The sequence below is a fragment of the Scylla paramamosain genome, chromosome 27 (genome assembly GCF_035594125.1).
Source record: "Scylla paramamosain isolate STU-SP2022 chromosome 27, ASM3559412v1, whole genome shotgun sequence".
In the NCBI taxonomy this organism is placed as follows: Eukaryota; Metazoa; Arthropoda; class Malacostraca; order Decapoda; family Portunidae; genus Scylla; species Scylla paramamosain.
The window spans coordinates 1,632,851-1,652,500 of NC_087177.1; the positions used below are offsets into that span (position 1 = coordinate 1,632,851).

The 19,650-nt window shown below is 39.8% G+C and overlaps 2 protein-coding genes across 2 annotated transcripts in view; both read right to left on the reverse strand.

Moving 5' to 3' along the window:
* Window positions 1-4,363: 4,363 nt before the first annotated feature.
* Window positions 4,364-10,787, reverse strand: LOC135114017 (2-oxoisovalerate dehydrogenase subunit alpha, mitochondrial-like). The gene is made up of 9 exons (XM_064029629.1): window positions 10,643-10,787; window positions 8,906-9,070; window positions 8,349-8,544; window positions 7,544-7,705; window positions 7,182-7,326; window positions 6,345-6,548; window positions 5,410-5,581; window positions 5,171-5,265; window positions 4,364-4,849 (listed from the first exon to the last, which is right to left on the reverse strand). Exons 1-9 carry the CDS (start codon window positions 10,736-10,738, stop codon window positions 4,768-4,770), a joined length of 1,317 nt encoding a protein of 438 aa, XP_063885699.1. The 5' UTR covers window positions 10,739-10,787; the 3' UTR covers window positions 4,364-4,767.
* A 1,294-nt stretch (window positions 10,788-12,081) lies between these two features.
* LOC135114016 (uncharacterized) overlaps window positions 12,082-19,650 on the reverse strand; it is an 11,826-nt gene continuing 4,257 nt past the window's right edge. Inside the window, exons 10-23 of the mRNA XM_064029628.1 lie at window positions 19,563-19,650; window positions 19,189-19,361; window positions 18,886-18,938; window positions 18,300-18,490; window positions 17,670-17,757; window positions 17,301-17,425; window positions 16,768-16,968; window positions 16,364-16,549; window positions 15,905-16,029; window positions 15,560-15,650; window positions 15,061-15,246; window positions 14,673-14,791; window positions 14,184-14,292; window positions 12,082-13,172 (exon numbers count right to left, since the gene is read on the reverse strand). The exon at window positions 19,563-19,650 is cut by the window's right edge and continues 27 nt beyond it. Of these exons, the coding sequence (XP_063885698.1) occupies window positions 12,892-13,172; window positions 14,184-14,292; window positions 14,673-14,791; window positions 15,061-15,246; window positions 15,560-15,650; window positions 15,905-16,029; window positions 16,364-16,549; window positions 16,768-16,968; window positions 17,301-17,425; window positions 17,670-17,757; window positions 18,300-18,490; window positions 18,886-18,938; window positions 19,189-19,361; window positions 19,563-19,650 (2,016 nt within the window). The 3' untranslated portion in view covers window positions 12,082-12,891. The remainder of the gene's footprint in view (window positions 13,173-14,183; window positions 14,293-14,672; window positions 14,792-15,060; window positions 15,247-15,559; window positions 15,651-15,904; window positions 16,030-16,363; window positions 16,550-16,767; window positions 16,969-17,300; window positions 17,426-17,669; window positions 17,758-18,299; window positions 18,491-18,885; window positions 18,939-19,188; window positions 19,362-19,562) is intronic.

Genomic DNA, 19,650 nt, shown 5'->3' on the forward strand with positions numbered 1-19,650 from the left:
ATTTTGACCACTAAGTCGCAGGATGGCGTCCTAACTAACACACTAAAATAACTACAACACACATGTTTATCTATATAGTAATCTTGCACATTGTTAGTCATCATAATAGCACTGCAGAGCTATGGAATTCATTGTTCTTTCCTTGCCATACTACTCCGCTGCAAGGTGAAGGCCATTCCTGGTGGAGGAACCGTGGGTCGATTTAATACATAAGTAAGTGCTTAATGTAGCTATAAATTTGGTAGCAATCGTTCACAGCAGGACAGGAATTATTATACCGGTACGTCAGGCCAGGACTGGAATGTCGTGATGCTATACGCAAAGTTCTCGCACAAAGTGTGTATACTGTAAGTCATCTCTCTATTCACTGCCTCCTTCCTCCCGGCAACAGGTCCGTAAGATCAAAGGTCTGTATCATAATCATGCGAGGAGGCGCTCTGATGCTTATCTCTGCTTTTGCCTTTGGCCCCGTGACGTGTTCTTTCCCTCCCACACTGCGCCACTTCATTATCTACATTACCACACTGAGGCTTCACTCAACCATTGTACTCATGCTCAGCGCCATGCCACTCGCTGCTCAACCACCTCCACAACACACTCAAGAAGAAAGTTACCTTTTTCTTCTTCTTTACTCATCTCATGCTAGATGAAAGGAAGGCAGATAAAAATAAGCCATAGTTCCTATTCTAATATATTTCTTAGAGCGAATAGCGATATAAAGCAGTAGAAATATTGAAATGGATATGAAAATCAGACGGTGCCAGTTTGTACTGATACTCTATCATGTTTACGTGTAGCCCACCCTCATGCACGCCACCCGTGTTAAATAGTAATTTGAAAGATCTACTATACACTTCCACAAGAGCTACGAATGTTGTGAATCAAGGCAACTGATGTCACGTGAACACACTCACATAGGCCTACCTACCCTTGGACACTGAACAGTGACGTGCCACCAAACACGTGGATGCGGCTGCCCTGAGGAAGCACATGGTTTGTAGAAGTATTAGGTCCATTTTACGATAAGTGATCTAAAACTGTACTCGTAGTCTTTACTTGAATATTCATATCAGAACAGTAAAATTAAGGATCTCACTTAACTGAACTACACAAACTCGTGCACCACATCTCACAGGACTGACGCCTCGGTACCACCTGAGACTCTTACGCCTCTTTAGTATTACTTAACGCCACACATCTACAGTTTTGCAAAGATGAAGCCAAGAAACTCTTTTTTAAGCCAAATGATCCTTCAAACGTATTAATATCTAGGTGTTTCGAACAGCCTCAAACACCCTGTAACATGAAAATTACACACACACACACACACACATCATTACATTTCACTTGGTATATAAATGTGTCTACTATGTGGCGACCCATAGAACAATAGTTTGCGGTCCAGTACACGGTCCCTATCAAGAACCCTGCTTTACACAACTCTTTGGGGCTGAGGGTGGGGCATAGGTGAGTGACGCAGCCGCTCAGAGCTGACGGCGTGCTATCTTGAGAGAATACCGGTGTGAAAGGAAGTTTCATGTCTCGTTACAAGTACTAAGAACATTATCAAATTAAGAAATGCCTGACGATTCTCGTATGAAACTCGAGTGTAAACAAACACCAATCATTAAAATTATACCGACAACTTCTGAGAAACATTAAACAAACGACAGGTCTGACATTACCGGTGCGAGTAAACAACTATTGCTACAACATCTACTATTACTACTAATTCCGTTATTATAATATTATATATATATATATATATATATATATATATATATATATATATATATATATATATATATATATATATATATATATATATATATATAATCAAGTGCCTAGTCTCTTGAAAAGAAGGTAGTGCAGCTGTAATCAGCAGAGCTCAACCGTGATTCCTGATTACTCACGTACTCGTTATCAGCAGCTCGAGCCGCCGCCACTATCCCCTGGTCCAGTGGTTCCCAAACTTTTTTGAGTTGTGATTCTAAATGCAATTCGTGTCCGACCAAACCCTAAATGCATGTATGTATGTACTGTACATGTATGTAGTATTGATTACCAGTCTTTTGGATGTTACACTTATAATTTCTGAGACAGTCCAGTGATCCTTATTTAGGGCGTGCCATGCTACTTCGGACTGCACCATTTAATTTCTGTTCTAGCTAGTCATTTCAGAGATGCGTGACAATGCTGGCACTTATGTACACATACTCCTCCCCTTTCACAGTGAGGTGGGCCTCTCGGAATGCAAACCAATGTAGCACGCAACCTGAGTGATAAATATCCTAAGTACTTATACAGCTCTTAATACTATTAATCACGACATAAAGTACAGTATTTTGAGTGGAGTCCTTTTCTGTGCACCTCGGTTTACATCAAGCCATCATGGAAGCGTCCGTGGCCCACACATATCTACTGACTCCTCCTCTCATGCTTTGAGTAGGTGATATTTTTAGTGAATCAACCGATTCCTTCACTCCACTCTTCTACTTACTCTCTGAACTCTGGCCACCACCTGGGCGAGCACCACGCGACCTTATAAAGATAAGGTTCTCAGCCACAACCGATAACACTGCCGATGAGTCTTGGGGCAGGTTTGGTGTCCCAGTCAGATATGTATCTCAAGAATTTCTTTTTGTGTACTTTACCCGATCACCTCCTTTTTCCAATAAGTCTAAAGATCAAAGCATTTTCAAGACAAAATAATTAATTTTACTTATTTATTTTATGCAAATTTTTCCTATTTACTAATCATCACCAATGCAGTATGATTTAACAGTTTTGAGACACCTGAAAGTGACCCTTACGTTGCCAGTCTGGCACTTCTGAACGAACAGTTTAATCAACATCAAAATCTGTAATTATCTGATAAGCAAGTAAACACTTTGAAGACACCAAACAGGGATTTACACAATCTTATCAAAATGACGTGATGATCTGTGGAGAGTTTGCCATCAATGCGAGAGATCCCCAACCAGCCCTACAAGGAGGACATAACTCTAATATGAAAATAAGTAAATAATAACGACACTGAAGAGGGCTTTTAAGGTAGCCCTGAACTATTCCTTTGGGTCAGTGGCACTGCTTGGGTGGAATTATCAATCACTTCTTATTTATGGTTCCTAACAACTGCTGGTACTTCTTTTGAATGTTAGGGAAAAAAATCTCTAAGCTAAACTCAGCTCCAAGAGGATTTAAATTAAGAAAAGGAAAACCAAACATTAACTCTGCTCTATTGGGCATGGTGTACTGCTGAATTTATAATAACTATATATATATATATATATATATATATATATATATATATATATATATATATATATATATATATATATATATATATATATATATATATATATATATATATATATATATATATATATATATAATTCAAGATATCAAACTTGCATTTTTAAACCTTTTTTTTTTACTTTTCCTTTGGACTGTACACTGTGATACAGTACTAAGGTTCAAGACGAACCTCTATGCTATAATGTTATGAGCGCTACAAGTAAAATATATATACAACTGTTTAAAATGTCCTGCCTAGATAGCACAAAGTGAAGTTTCTGTGACTGACACCAGAATGAGAGACGGTTAAATATAAAAACATTGCATTTTAGCAATATGAAAGAAGAGTAATTTACTCATGCTAAATGTATACAAAATGCCAAATATTTAAAGTAAATAAATTTAATCATGTTGGCATTGTGAAGTGTGGAAAGTATTAAGAGTGCAAACATCAAAACACAACTGTGAATGAAAGGAATTATACTATTCCACATCATTCTGGTGAAAAGATGAAGATTTGGATTACATGGAGTATTTCTTTCTGTCCAATGTTAATACAGAGTGAGAGAGAGAGAGAGAGAGAGAGAGAGAGAGAGAGAGAGAGAGAGAGAGAGAGAGAGAGAGAGAGAGAGAGAGAGAGAGAGAGAGAGAGAGAGAGAGAGAGAGAGAGAGAGAGAGAGAGAGAGAGAGAGAGAGACCATCACCTTGATTCAGAATATAAATTACAAAATAAATGCAAAACTAAAACTATTTCATTCAACCTATGCACAAAATTCTATTCTCTCTCTCTCTCTTTCTCTCTCTACTGTTATTTACTTACCTAATGCACATGTTTTTGCATGGAAGCAGTTTAACCAATAGAAGAAACGTTCAGTAGTTCCAGGCAGTTGTTGAAGTGGTAAAAACTTCATCCATAATACTGAGAAGACTGCTTTGCCTTAACAATGACTGATAAGTAATAAAGTCTAAAATTCAGCTTTACATGACTGTATGGTTACTTCAGATCTGCAGTTTGTGGAAATATTTCAATAACCTTGAAAATGTAATTGGTTTGCAAAGTACATGATGTCATAAAATGCTTTATGATCTGAATGTCAAAAAAATATCACACACATTAAGTACAAGAAATATACAGTGCTAAAAATCAGATGGTCTGGCAATACAAATATAATGGAAACTCCTGAACTCACCTAATGCAGCTCTAGAAATGTGTTTTCATTCATTTACCATCATGGAATTTTATAACACACATAGATTACCTCTTTGTAAACACCAGTTCTGTAAACAATAATGTTACTTAAAATATTTGCTACACCTAAATTATGTCTACTGTACAGTTCAGTTTTAAATACTTAAAAAGTCTATCTACAACCACAGATCAGCAAGGAAGTACCCATGTCACACATCCTTGCTTGCAGACTTTGTGTGTACATGGCGAAGGCCTTGCATGCAGCAACTACCTGTCTCTCCTCACATCTCCTTCACAAAGTTCTTGACTGGGTAATGGTCCTGGTACTCATCCACATGAGCTTTCATGTACTCATACTGCTCCCTAAGAATGTACAGGAGGCACTTAGTAATGTATTTTTCTCCTTTCATCTACATATTATTAAGACATTATCATCTGCAACAGCCTATATTATTGATGAACATTTATCAATATGAAATATAAACTGATACTGTAGATAAATACATTTACATACACACACACACATACCTACAGTCAAGTCACCACTAATGCACAATATTTTAACACACACACACACATGCACATTTATATATATAAAATAAATGATGAGGTAATGATCTATTGCTCTCAACTAATTAAGTTCATCACAGCATCACTTGATAAAACAAACTATCTCCAACTCACCTGAGATGTTGTGGCATGTCATCATACACATCAGTAAACATTTCTTTCCAGCTTGGTTTCTGTCTTCGCTCTGCTCTTGCAAAAGACTGCATCACCTGGTTGCAAGAATTTATTTGACTCATGCATTTCAAACTGAACTCCAAAAAATCTTAATAAAGCTTTTTTGCTCACTGATATTCTCTGACAGTCGAATTTCATCATATAGTCTTTGGAGTACAGGTTCCGTACAATCAACCCACCTGCCTCTTACAGTCATCCTTCCACTGCTTCTCCTTAGCTTCATCCCAGTAGCCTTGATGGACCATGTATGCACGCAGGCGGGCAATAGGGTGCTGAGTAGAGTCCCACAGTCGTACCTCATCCACTGAACGGTAAGCGGAGCTGTCGTCAGAGGTACTGTGGTGGCCAATCCTGCAACATAAACATTTGATGCTCAGATACAGAATTACTCTGGCAACAAGGGAGTCCAGGTAAATTGGTCACTTAAATACACAGAGTACATTAAAGTACAAAGTTCTAATGAACTCTATACCTACTGTCCTACATACAAGGTAGTCAATGACTGCTACCTTGGAAATTATTTGTGACACAGCCTTTGGTGTAGCACTGTATTAAGTAACCATAAGTTAGCAAAAGACGATTTTTCTAAATAGCCCTCTATATCCTCTCTGTGACAACCTCTTTGGTGAGACCTTGTTAATGATTAGCATGCTGGTAAAAGGCAAGATTCTTTTAGATGGCACTCTATATCCTGTGATCATCCTGGGATACCTCTTTGCCTTACCTCTAAAGAACTCTATTTCCATGTGACATAGTTCTACTTTGTTCATCTAATTAGCAAGCTTGTTAAGGTCCTAAAGGCTGGTTTAAAATTAGCACTACACATTTAAACATATACCACTATCTTTAACTTTCTCTAGAACAACTCATATGTGGGCACATTTTGACATTTTTTTGGTACTGAAGTGATGTCTTAAGTGTTGCAGCAAGTGAGTTAAACACCCATCCTTCATGCCTGCTCCACACTGAAGATGAACACATATTGACATCATTACTTTTATGCAAAACTGGATGAAAATGTTCACTCACTTCTAGAAAAACAAACTGTGTAGTTGTTGTAGTTATGTATACATAACATTTTAATCTAAACAAAAGAAACAGTTATATATATTACCTGTAAGTCATTGCCTCTATTAGAACTGGTCTGTTCTCATTGACAGTGATGTGTCGGGCAGCCTTCGTGGCGTTGTACACGGCAAACACATCGTTGCCATCGACACGAATTGTGGCAATGCCGTAAGCAGGGCCACGTGCAGCCACACCATCTCCCCTATACTGCTCACTGGTTGGCGTGGAGATGGCATACCCATTGTTGCGACTGATGGGAAAAAATTAAATACATAAGTGAGATGTAAACACTTTCATTATTCTCAGTACCATTATTACCATGTCTTACAATGTGTGCTTACGTGTGAATATCAAATTTTCTTAACTTTCCCCGTATCATCTACACAATCACACCATTCAAGCACATATTCCCCCACTGCTTTATCACACAACTTTCAATGTACTGTATGTACTACACTAAAAATATTCCTTACTAAAGGGTATGATCCAGTTTTTATTATTATTTATTTTTTTACATTCTGCCTGAGGAAGTAACATATCACATTAGGTAATGCTATAATGAACATATCCATCTTCATGATCCTCAGCATACTTAGTTTTATTTTGTGTAAATGATTATATTTTTCATTCCTAATATTTTGAACATTACTTTTATTTACAGATTATAGAAAGTCTTTCATTGTGACACTCCACCATGATGGCAAAGCATCTCCATTTCCTTTCTCCCAACGTTAAAAAGACCTGATGGTAAAACATAAACTGCCTAACTATCTGGTATTTGAAAGTCATTTTTAACTCAACAAGGTTGCCACATTGACTTTATATGAATAATATCAGCACTTCATTATCTGAAGACAAAGAAAATAATGCACTCTATACTTGCCAGAAGAAAATAACAGGACACTCGAGTGTTGCTGAGAAATTGAAGGCAGCATGGGCATCTCCTTCACTTGAAGTGCCTTCGCCAAAGTAGCAGATAACACACAGGCCATTCTGGGCGCGTTTGAAGGAGTAGGCAGTGCCAACAGCTAGGGAAGGCTAAACTGTTTAAAATGTGTAGTCTTGGGATTAAATTCTTAATTAATTTCTTATCTTCCTTAAACATATTTTCAATCAATTCAAGCATGCACTTATACAGTATGTTACAAGTCCAAAACTGACTAAATTAATCTTCCTTTGGGATATGACAGCGTTCTTGTCCTACTTGCTTATCACACTTTAACTTATTCAAGCATCAGTGATTACCTTGAGGCATTTGTGTGGCCAGAGGGGAAGATATCGTGACAAAGTGGTGCTCTATGGATCCATAGTGCACTGGCATCTGTCTGCCTTTGCCCATGTCTGCCTCATTACCATAGCACTGATTTATGAAGCGGTCCAGTGGAAAGCCTCGCCACATCAACACTCCTACAGAATCAAATTAAAAAATTACCCATACCTGTTGCCTTAAGAAATCAATGTAAAATGACTGATCCCCATGGAGAGGAAATGTATAGAAAACATTGAGTTTTTCACTGTGTATCAGATAATGCATAACAGGTATGTAGACATGTATTGTTGCTGTTCAATGGTTTAAAGATATCACCAAATTATTCACACTGAAATATAAAGATGATATTCATCTCCATAATAACATTTTCTGAAAGATTCACATTTAAAAAGAAAAAGTGTCAAAGAAACAGGACCATCCAAGGAAATGCCATTCATAAACTATAAATTATGATACTGGTTAAAATGCAACACAATAATGACATATTACATAAAAAAAACACTAATCTTAAAAGGGAATTATGATGGAATGTAAAGAATAAATTTCCATACAAGTTGTGAATTTAAAAAATAATGACCAAACCAAACAAAATCTAAAAAAACAGGTATGAAAATATTTTCACCTCTGAGAAGAACCAGTTTTCCTTAACACAGTATATACATGAAGTATAACATCTGGTCTTGAGGCAATGTCCAAAAACCTCCTGACTGATACTAGCATCCAAATGAGGCAGATATGTCTGTTGAAGAGAGCAAGGGTAGCCAGAGCCATGTGATTTACCTGCTTCTCTGTACTGGCCATACACTATGTCTTGGTCATTAAGAGCTGCTGCAGAGCCTATATGGGTGCCTTCCTCCCCATAGTTGGTCATGTAGAATGAGATACGACCTTGCCGCTGAGACTCATACAAGATGCGGTCCATGGTGTTCAAGAGTGTCATTCTCTGGTACATTTTAACCACTGTGTCTTCACTCAACTGAAGAGAATGAAAGTTAAGGTGTGAGGCAGCAATTTTTACAAATTTTTTTTTAAAGTCAGCATCGTGCTAACTAAACCATCTAAGACTTGTGCCGAACAAAATAAAGTCAATTCTACTTGATCTTCTATAAGGTAGAAGCAAAACTTGAAAATTTCTATACACACAGCTCCCAGGCAACTGCTGCTCATTTGTAAGTGTGGAGGCCTTCTCTGGAAAAAGGTTTAATAATGAAACAGGGCTATTTGTGAAGACTGCACACAAGACAGAGGAGAAACATCAAAATACTTTTAAATGAGTAATATATGAGCTATAGGATAAGTTAACATTATGGAAATATGAGTGGTCATTATCAACTTACATTGGGGTCTGAAGCTGGATCAATGACCTGACCCTTCCTGTCCATGACTCTATACACAGGAATGCCATCATACAGGTCTGGCTGCACAAAGTCAAGCTTTTCTGTCCATTTTGATCGAGAGCCAGGGAAGTTGGGCTGTTCTTCCCCTAAGGTGGAGCTCAGAGCCTGCAAACAATATTTTATCAGTAAGAAAACAGAAAGATATATGCAGCTTCTACCTGTCAAGTAGACCAATATCATTTAGCCAAGAAAATCTAGTTTGTTAAACAATAAAGTAAAATTCCACATAATTGGAGGCCATACAGGAAAATTAGTTTGAATAATGAAAAAAATGGATAACCAGGATTTACTGATACAAATCTTCCATATCAGTAAATGCTTACCAAAACTAGAAAGACAGTATTTAATGGCATATAAAGTGCATCTTTATTTAAAAGGAACACAAAAGAAGATCAAATAACAGCAGACTTATTGGTCCTTATTAGGCTAATTGTAGTTTCTATAATATAATCTGATATATTGTGAAAGAAGCAGGATAGAATAAATAAAGGCTCCTTCCTATCCACTGTTTCCTCTTGCCAGATCTGTTAGGAAGAAAGGAACATCATGCAATAAAAAGAAAAAAAAACACTGAAGTTTTATAGGAAAAAAGAACATCTGGCCAAGAAATTGTGGGGAGATTGAAATCACCCACTATTACAAGTTCCTTATTAGTAGTGAGGATGTAAATAAATTCAATGAGCAATATTTTCATCATGTGTATAAGAAGGAGGACCATAAACTGTTAGGTTATAAAGGTTTAAGGTAGGAAGAAGTGTTGGAGTGTTAGAAAAAGAGCCAGAGTCAGAGTAAACATAAGCCTTAAGATTATTTTTAGATTTGCACCATAATCCCCCTAACCCAGCTGAGGGACTGCACCACCCTGGCCTCCTTCCAGAAATACTAATCTCACCTAACCTAACCTAGCCAGGGGGTTGCGTCTTCCTCGACCCCCCTCAGGGACACTAATCTAACCTAAACTCTTCTACTGGATCAGATCTAGGAAATTTTTTGGGGAAGTTCCTGTGTATATTTTGAAAACTATGGACTTCCCACAGAAACTCAGAGAGATTATAAGTTTCTCAGAATCCAGTAAGGTATGCAAAAATCACTTTCTCAGTGTTGTCGAGTATGATGATGTAAATCTAAAATAATACTGCCTTATTATTATATATTATTTTTAACACAAACACAAACACCAAACACAGGAATAGGGGATTCAAAATCATTTCTAAACAGGGAATAACCTTCCATAATAATTACAGAACCAGAGATGGTTGGCTGTAGCAAAGGTTCAGTGATAAAGAAAACACATTATCTCATCATGACAAAATATACATACAAAACTTTACTGAACAAACAATTTAAATTAGAATGAACGATATTTAACAACTTGTAATAACTGCATTGAGTGTTAAAGGTGAAACTTTGCTTATGACTTGGGCATATACAATCAAATGAATCTCCAATTTTTTAATTAAGTAACATCTATTGATAATCAGAGTTATGCGGAGATATAACACATGCCAGACTAACTATATTAAGGCAATGTCACCCAGCATCTCGGTAGCCCTCACTGAGTGAAGAGTAATGCACCGAGATCAGCTGGAACACCTCCTGAAGGATCTGCTGTCATAAATAAAGGCAATACAGCTCATGTTAAACATACAGACACGAAAAGCTTGTTGGTATACATACTCTGGTGCATGATGCTCGGCCTGTTCTTTGCCAGACACGGGAAAGTAACCGGCATCTAGCAGGAAGGAGAGCGGCCCGACAAGCTGTAGCCGCCATGTTTCAGTCTGCAATGTTTTACTTTCGGTGCCGCTGTACAAGAGATCGGTTCGGCGCTCACATATTTTTTATTTATTTATTGATTTTTTTTGTAGGAGGGACACCGGCCAAGGGCAACAAAAAATATAATAGTAATAAAAAAAAAGCCCACTGAGATGCCGTTTCCCGAATAAGGTCCGAAGCTGTAGTCAAAAACTGAAAGATAAGTGTCTTGAAACCTCCCTCTTGAAGGAGTTCAAATCATAGGAAGGTGGAAATACAGAAGCAGGCAGGGAGTTCCAGAGTTTACCAGAGAAAGGGATGAATGATTGAGGATACTGGTTAACTCTTGCATTAGAACGCTGGATAGAACAGGTGTGAGAGAAAGATCTTGAGCAGCGAGGTCGCGGGAGGAGGGGAGGCATGCAGTTGGCAAGATCAGAAGAGCAGTTAGCATGAAAATGGCAGTAGAGGATAGCAAGAGATGCAACACTGCGGCAAAGAAAGAGGCTGAAGACAGTCAGTTAGCGGAGAGGAGTTGATGAGACGAAAAGCTTTTGATTCCACCCTGTCTAGAAGAGCGCTATGAGAGGACCCCAGACATGTGAAGCATACTCCATACATGGATGGATAAGGCCCCTGTACAGAGTTAGCACCTGGGGGGGGGTGAGAAAAAAAAAAAAAAAAGAACTGGCGGAGACATCTCAAAACATCTAACTTCATACAAGCTGTTTTAGCTAGAGATGAAATGTGAAGTTTCCAGTTTAGATTATATGAAAAGAACAGACCGAGGATGTTTAGTGTAGAAGAGGGGGACAGTTAAGTGTCATTGAAGAAGAGGGAATAGTTGTCTGGAAGGTTGTGTCGAGCTGATATATGGAAGAATTGAGTTTTTAAGGCAATGAACAATACCAAGTTTGCTCTGCCCCAACCAGAAATTTTAGAGATCAGAAGTCAGGCGTTTTGTGGCTTCCCTGCGGGAACTGTTTACATCCTGAAGGGTTCTTCTGTTTCTTAAGGATCGAAGAAGAAGAAGAAGAAGAAAACATACGTAACAACAACTCATTACTATTTCTTTGATTCGTCTGTATGACCTTGGTAGCCATGCAATAAAATGTCCCTGCCTTGGTGACGGATATACTCGTATAGTAACAAATAAGGGTACAGAAGATCGATAAAATTATGTCTAATAATAATTCTACGATGCAGTGACATGAAATATTATGATAACGCCATCTAGGTTACATATAAAAATCAGCAAGATAGTTCCTTATTATTTTATTCACAATTTCGCAGCATCACCTGAAGAACTTCACACACACACATACACACACAAAAAAAAAAAAAATGATAGGATATTACTATGATAGAGATTGCATAGGAAAACGAGCAGTGTGATTTCAGTCTTTATTTACAACCTCGCAACATCACCTTAATCACAAATAGCGGGCGATTTAGTTTGATGGGTTTCATCAGGTGTTGGGATAATTGATGCTGCATGTATGTACACAAGTGTTTCAGTTATGCACTCATCCACGTATATCACCTTTCACGCATTTCACACCACCAAACACACTATTCATCTCTCATTCAATAGATAAAGATGAAACTTATAAACTATTGCTATTCATAAATATATCAATATATTGCATTGACAAAACATGTATAGAGTCATTATTCTCAGTTATCATGCAATGAAAACTCACTAATATTTCACATTTTATATTCATCACACACCAGTATTAAATGATAAAGGCAGAAAATGTAAATCTGCTGAATGAGGTAAAACACGTGACTGTCAGAATGGGGGTAAGGTGGTGTTGCAAGAGTAACCCAGAGCACTCATCTTATATGCTTGCTTTCTTTTAATCTTTCCTCCTATGTCTGAATTTCCAAAGTGTTTGTAGCTTAAAAGAAAATGTTATGCCGGGAACTGAAGCGTCGCAAACAGGAATGCGCATGACAGTTTCCCTTTACCTTATTTTCTCCAACAACAATTTTTCTCTCACTCTGATTAGTTTCCTAAATATTCATCATAAAAAAATACCACTTACCTCCTCTCATCTAATAAGAATGTTTTTTTTTCTCAGTCGAAAAGATAATAATAATAATAATAATAATAATAATAATAATAATAATAATAAAAAAAGACGGTGCATTTCTTAATTTACATGTTAACCAATAGTTGAGAATGGAGGGTTGGGAGGGGAAGACAGACGTGTGTTTCTCACAGCATGCACATTTACATTTCTTGCATACGTACCTGCGAGACAGTGGAAGTTGGGGTCGTTAGGCACCCAAACAGTTCCGTCGAAGGTGAGGGTCGTGGATGGGACACCGGTGAGGGACGTGAACCCCTTTTCGCAGGACATGGTGAGCACTGTGCCCATCACGTAAGGAGGATCCACCCCTGACAGTACTGCTCCTCCAGACATCGGTGGCTGCACTGTCGTTCCTGTGATGGTGAGTTAGGCCAGCTTTATATGAGTTTTTTTTTTTCTGTAGTATAGAATCGCCAAGAAAATATAATATTCATAGAGGCGGTTTATACGGTTCACATTCAGTAGCACAGAGAACGTACAGTTCTGAGTTTTCTCGAGATGGAGAAAAATTCACCTCCAGGATACAGAAAGATAATTTTATGAGCAGTGTGTTGCCCACCACTATCAGCTGTCTGGCCAGCTTGCTGACGCCCTCATCATCAGTCATGTCTTCGGTCAGTACGTGCCCAAGGTACCTGAAGGTCTCTCTCTCTCTCTCTCTCTCTCTCTCTCTCTCTCTCTACATAGATAGATAGATAAATAGATAGATAGACAGATAGATGGATAGATAAATAGATATCGAGACCTTCAAGTGCTTTGGGCACGTACTGACCAAAGGCATGCCTGATGATAAGGACATCAGGAAACAGACCAGATAGCTCATTGTGGGGGGCAACACACTGCTCATAAAATTCTCCTCCTGTAACAAGGAGGCGAAGTTGAGTTAGTCAAGAGCCACTGCTATCTTTGTCCTTGCACTGCAACTCACTGTGGCCTTGATACCGAGTAGACACAATTAACAAGCTCAAAGTGTGCCATAATGACATCCACAGTTTATCTGCCCTAGCTTCCTACAAGTATCAGCTTACTGAGCTGTGCGCCGACTGGTCTCAGGCTCCAGAAGTGGTCGAAGTAATTTATTGTATTCAACATGCTTTATTCCGAATACTTATATATTATGATAGCATGAACAAAAAAAATCAAATCATATATTGCTCACATCTCCGGAAACTACATTTCATCTACACAGAATGTAGATGCTGATGTATCCCAGAGTATATGACAACTATCATTTATCTATTTATATTTCATTAACAATATTAAGATATTTATTGATAGACGCATAATGTTCGTTTAGTTACCAAATTTTTATTTTAGAAGAGACCGACTTTCGTATCTGCTAAATAATTTGTCCAGAGACTCACCTGTCATACATTCCGGAAGTATAATTGTTTCCACGGCATCGGCATTGGCGCCCCACAGACCGCTGGTGCTGCATGTCACTGTTATGAATGTGGCGGGTGGCTGTGTAACCTGTAACCCAACACTTTAACGTTAAAACCTATTCAATGGAATCTGTGGAAAATCAAAGCTCTTTTCCTTAACTCCAACACGGTTATAATCAGCTTTCGAGAAGAATGAGTAACAAGAGCACATTTCCTACGTCAGTTTAAAACCTGGAAAGATTCGATTTCTGTGATGGTGGGAAAGAAAACACATAGTGGCTGAGGCGTAGCTTAACTCTGAAGTCTGAATGCAATTTCTTGATAAGCAAAGGTCTCGATAATCATTACAGTCAAGTCAGTGGAAGAAAAGTTTGACACTAAAGTATATTCATTAATTTGAACCCTGAATAACTCTTAATAACCGCCAATGGATCCAATTGAGGTTAATCACAGTTGACTCTTACTCACATCGACTGTGGCGAAGGTGCCGGGATTACAGATATAATTCAAGGTGGTGCCCTCCCTCCGGTCCGTTAGAGTTGGCGCCGTCATGTTGGCGCCCGCTGCTGGAATGCCCGTTGAGCAGCCTGCCAGAGGAAAGGTGGGGAGGCAAATTAGTTACCAATCAGTGATGAGAGAGAGAGAGAGAGAGAGAGAGAGAGAGAGAGAGAGAGAGAGAGAGAGAGAGTTACTGCTACTACTACAAGTATGACTACTACCACCACTACTCTACCATAAGCCAAATTCCTTCGAAGATACCACCAAAGCTTTGCGGCGCCGAATAAGAACACTAAGAAAATAAATAAATAAATAAATAAATAAATAAATAAAAAGATAAAAAAATAAAAAAATTAACCCTTTTCACATGGCGTGCCCGGGGTCCAGCCCGTCTCGGTGCATTTCAGCATCTGGGTGTTGGTCTCGTCGTTCACCAGGATGTATTTGTCAAGGCAAGTGGCGGTCACGTTCTGGCCGGTTAGGTAATGCTCAGTGGCGCTCCACGTGGTGATCGCGTTGGGAACTGCCGGCTCACCCTCACAATCTGCGAAGGATGGTGGTGGTGATGATGATGGTGTTGATGGCTGTGATGATGACGATGATAATACTAATAATAAGAATAAGAATAATAGTAATATATACATTTTTCTATGTAAGAGAACCACTGGCCAAAGGCAATAAGAATTTGAAAAAAAAAAAAAAAAAGCCCACTTGCGTGCCAGTTCTCAAAATGAAGTAAGTGTCTTGAAACCTCGCTCCTGAAAGAGTTCAAGTCATAGGAAAGGGGAAGTACAGAAGCAGACAGCGAGTGTGGTGATGCAGGAACACTGAGGTGGCGGGCGCAGCGGTTAGCTTACAGGCAAGGCAGGGCGGCAGGGGCGTTGTGAGGTTCCACTGGCCGTCTTCTCCGCAGATCACCGTAGTGGAGGCAACAAGACTTGTGCTTCCCTGTACACCGTCAGGAGGGATTATTATTATTATTATTATTATTATTATTATTAGAAAGAAGTTGCCTCTACTTGCGTGCCAAACGTATCGCTGCACACTACAAACAGAGAAGTACAGAGAAGTAAGGGATGAGGTCGAAAGGTATGAGAATGTATATATGAGACTGAAAACACTGAGAATCCTGAAGAAAACTCCTCCTCCTCCTCCTCTTCCTCCTCCTCGTTCCTATACAAAGCACCAAAAGGGGAACCCACCTCAAGCAGTGTCTTCAGGGTCCCGTCGCATGTGTAGACGACCTCAGTGCCGACGGCGTTGTTGGTGAGCAGGAGTGGCTCTTGCGTCATGCTGGCTCCAGCCAATGGGGGCTCCAGCACACAAGCTGTTGCAGGTGAATGAAGTTCTAGTCTGTCTGTTTATGTGACACTCTGTCTATCTGTGTTTCTGTTTGTATACTCTCTCTCTCTCTCTCTCTCTCTCTCTCTCTCTCTCTCTCTCTCTCTCTCTCTCTCTCTCCCTCTCTCTCTCCACTACATTACCTTTCGTTCTTTCTTTTTTTTCTTTATTTCTTCCTTCCTTCCTTTCTTCTTTCTTTCCTCTCTTTCTTCCTTCCATCTTCTCTCTCTTCACACAATCTATACACGATAATCCTATAGATAATTTTACCCTTTGCTGTTCGCTTTGCAATACAATAATACTCCCTTGCATATAAGTACCTTTGTAGCAGGGCAACGGGTCGGACCATCCAGTCTCCAAACACGAGACGGTCTGATTCGAACGCCCTGACAGATCGAAGGTGTGAGACATGAAGCACGTGACCACCACCTCCATGCCAATAGTGTACATAGTATTCTCGCTCCAGCTTGTGGTAGCGTTCACTGCGCTGGGGCTCCCGAGACACACTGATTGAAAGGAGGAGGGTTTGTCAAAGGGCCGTATATCTGATTAAACGTTTTTGCGTCTTGACTTATCTTAACAGGTTCTAGTGGAAGCTATTGTAGTTTTCAATGGTGTTTTTATGATTGTAATGATAATTTAACAGATAATTTAACCTGACTAATTGCATGTTGATACTCAGGTAAATAAACAACGACTACTAGACTCTCCCTGACCAACCTACCATCACACGCTGCCACAGTCTGGGGTACATAGAAGTAGGTGTTCATGAAGCTCTCGGTGCAGGTCAGGGTCTGGTTGGTGGCAAGGCTCTGCGTGGTGGTGTCGGGCGGACAGGTGAAGGTGACGGTACCGTTGAGCTGCAGGTGGTTGATGCCCGTGGTGTTGGTGATAAGCATGGAGGGTGACGTTGGCACAGAACATACTGCAGGTAGGATTGAATTAAAACTATATTCTGAAACGCTTCCGTACCGCACTCCCTCTACATTCGAAAGGCTCTACTAAAAGTTACATGAGTTTTTTAAGCCTGCGGAGAAAACGATAATCTGATGCTACATCTTGTGTGCTAAGCCAACTACCTATAAGTAGATAAAAAAAAAATCAGGTTGATAAAATTACATGGTTACCGTGTTTCCATCTCGTTCATATCTGTTTTCTTATCTAATGGATCTATGTCAAGGAAAAATAACACTTGGGCGATTTAAATTTGCTGAAATTATACCGTAGTTACTATACCTGATCAGCAGTTAGTCTTACCGTCAATAGCCAAGCACACGGGGTCAGTGGGAGGGTTCATTAGCCAACCACCCAGCTGGCCCACACACTCCGCTGTCTGGTTCCGTACATTGAGATTCCCATTCAGGAAGTAGCCGGGGTAGCACCTGCAAACACCCCACACGTATCAGAATACAACGAGAAACTTATATTAACGTAATCCTAGAGAAGTGACAGTATGGAGAGGTAGAGAGAGAGAGAGAGAGAGAGAGAGAGAGAGAGAGAGAGAGAGAGAGAGAGAGAGAGAGAGAGAGAGAGAGAGAGAGAGAGATCTTTAGCTATTATCAAGTCTTAAAAAGATCTAAAAGAACTTGACTCCCACAGCTGTGCTCTGTGGCCGAGAGTACTGACCTGTAGGAGGCGCTGGCGCGCACCTGCGTCATGTTGTCGTAAGTGAACGTCATGTTAACGGTGGGTGGAAGTGGCGGCGTCCAACATTCTGAAGAAACACGTAATGCTAATCTCTTTCTGCCCGCACACATGACGTTATTTTCATTAATTAATCAACTAATTAATTAATTGATTTTATTTCTGCATCAGGGAGATCGGCAAATAATAAAAAGGTCCGCTCATACTCCTGTTCTCTAAAAGAAAACAAGAGTAATGGAACAGAGAGAGATGCCCATTTACTTTTTTGAGGTGTCAAGATTTCTCTTTTGAAACAGTGCAAGTTACAGGCAGGAGAAAATACAGAAATAGGAAGAGTTCCAGAGTGAAATAATGGAGATGCTGGTTAACTCTTGCATTAGTAAAGTGGACAGACTAGGAATGACGTGTGGAGGATCAGCAGCAGGCCTGCAGCACTCCCTCACTCCCCTGCATGTGAGCGACAGCCGAAGCCGCAAGTGTCCGCTGCCCCTTCCTCTATGTATTAGGACTGTGAGAGCCTAATGAATCGCGTGCGCGCGCGCATGTGTGTAGAGAAAAAAAAAAAGTATTCTTAAAGGGGGAGAACAAATGAACACAAATCCCACACGTCACCTCGCACGCCGAACAGTTGGCAGATGGCGAAGCGGATTTCACCCCATGGTGTGAGGGTAGTGTGGGTAAGAGACCACCCTAATCCTCCAACTTGCAGCAACCGGTAGTGGGCGTCGCCAATGGTGATCCCTGCACTGCTAATCACATCTTCGGCGGGAGTGTAGCGGTTCTCCACGGTCCAGTCGCCGAACCTGCCATAGCAGTAGGAGTGTGGTTTCGTGTCGCTAAGAATCAGCTCTCGTGTCGGCACAAGGGTGAAGATGGACGAAGGCATTGCAAGGCATATTATTAAATCTATAGTTTCTTCCTTCCTCCAAAAGCATGTTCAGAAAGTTAAAATAAAAACAATTTTCCGAAACTACAGCTCCAGCAAAGTTCTTCTTCTCCTTCCATTGAGTTGCCAGCTCTCACCATCTCTTACAAAAATATTCTGGCAGCGTTACTGACTGGCTGTAAAAACGGATAACTTGCACAGCTGGTAATATTTCATGCTTATATATTAGAAACAGGCTGCAATAATTTATAGCTCTGATATTACATTCCTACTATTATCTAGCATTGTTATTTCCTGACTTGCATCACTTACCTGTCATTGAGTCCCAGGATTGCAGTTCCGGGCTCGACAAAAGTACTCTGCATCTGCGAACAGCGAAATGAGAAAACAAATTCAGTATAGTATGACAACGACGTTTGAACTTGACTATGTGACTAAGCTTTTTTTTTATGTGATTTATCATGATCCTTGCATACAGCAAGTTTGCTTTCGGTATTTATATTCTCTCTTTTTTCTTATCAATATTTTTTTTTAGTTTCGTTTCCTTTTCCTTTTAATTTCTTTAGATATTTCATGCTTGTTTCGAACGCCAACCTTCAAGCTTCTTTTACGTACCCTCACCAAACCCTCGAGGTAGGTTAACCTTGCCAGGGTCTCAGGATAGGCCAGGGTGCCGCCTTTGGTGACACAGGCAGAGAGAGCCTCAGCCAAATTAGTGAAAGGAGTGACGGGCGAGAGCACCTGGTAACATAGTCCTTCGTGCAGGTAGTAATTGGTTGGGCAAACTCCTGTACAGAGACAAAGGAAGAGAAAGTGCACAAATGTGATGAAGTACGAAGTAAACTTGGGGGCTGATGACATATAAAGAAAGGAAACAAACAAATAATTGCTTAAGGAACAATCGACACTGCTTCAGTAACAAATAACAACTTATAGATATAGCACAAGATAAGAACACAGGACCAGCCTGGCTTCCCTTATACACTCACCTGGCCAGCCACACAGGTGGTGGGTGTCGGCTCGGCTGCAGTCCTGAGCTCGATACTGCAAGGGGTCACCGGCTTTCTGCACCATCAC

Excerpts from the sequence above, each read along its gene's own strand:
- LOC135114017 (XM_064029629.1), bottom strand. The coding sequence starts at position 10,738 with ATGGCGGCTACAGCTTGTCGGGCCGCTCTCCTTCCTGCTAGATGCCGG. Across the intron at positions 5,266-5,409 it reads AGGATGACTGTAAGAGGCAG|GTGATGCAGTCTTTTGCAAG; the intron begins GTGGGTTGATTG and ends TCTTGCAACCAG. Across the intron at positions 4,850-5,170 it reads GACATGCCACAACATCTCAG|GGAGCAGTATGAGTACATGA; the intron begins GTGAGTTGGAGA and ends GTACATTCTTAG.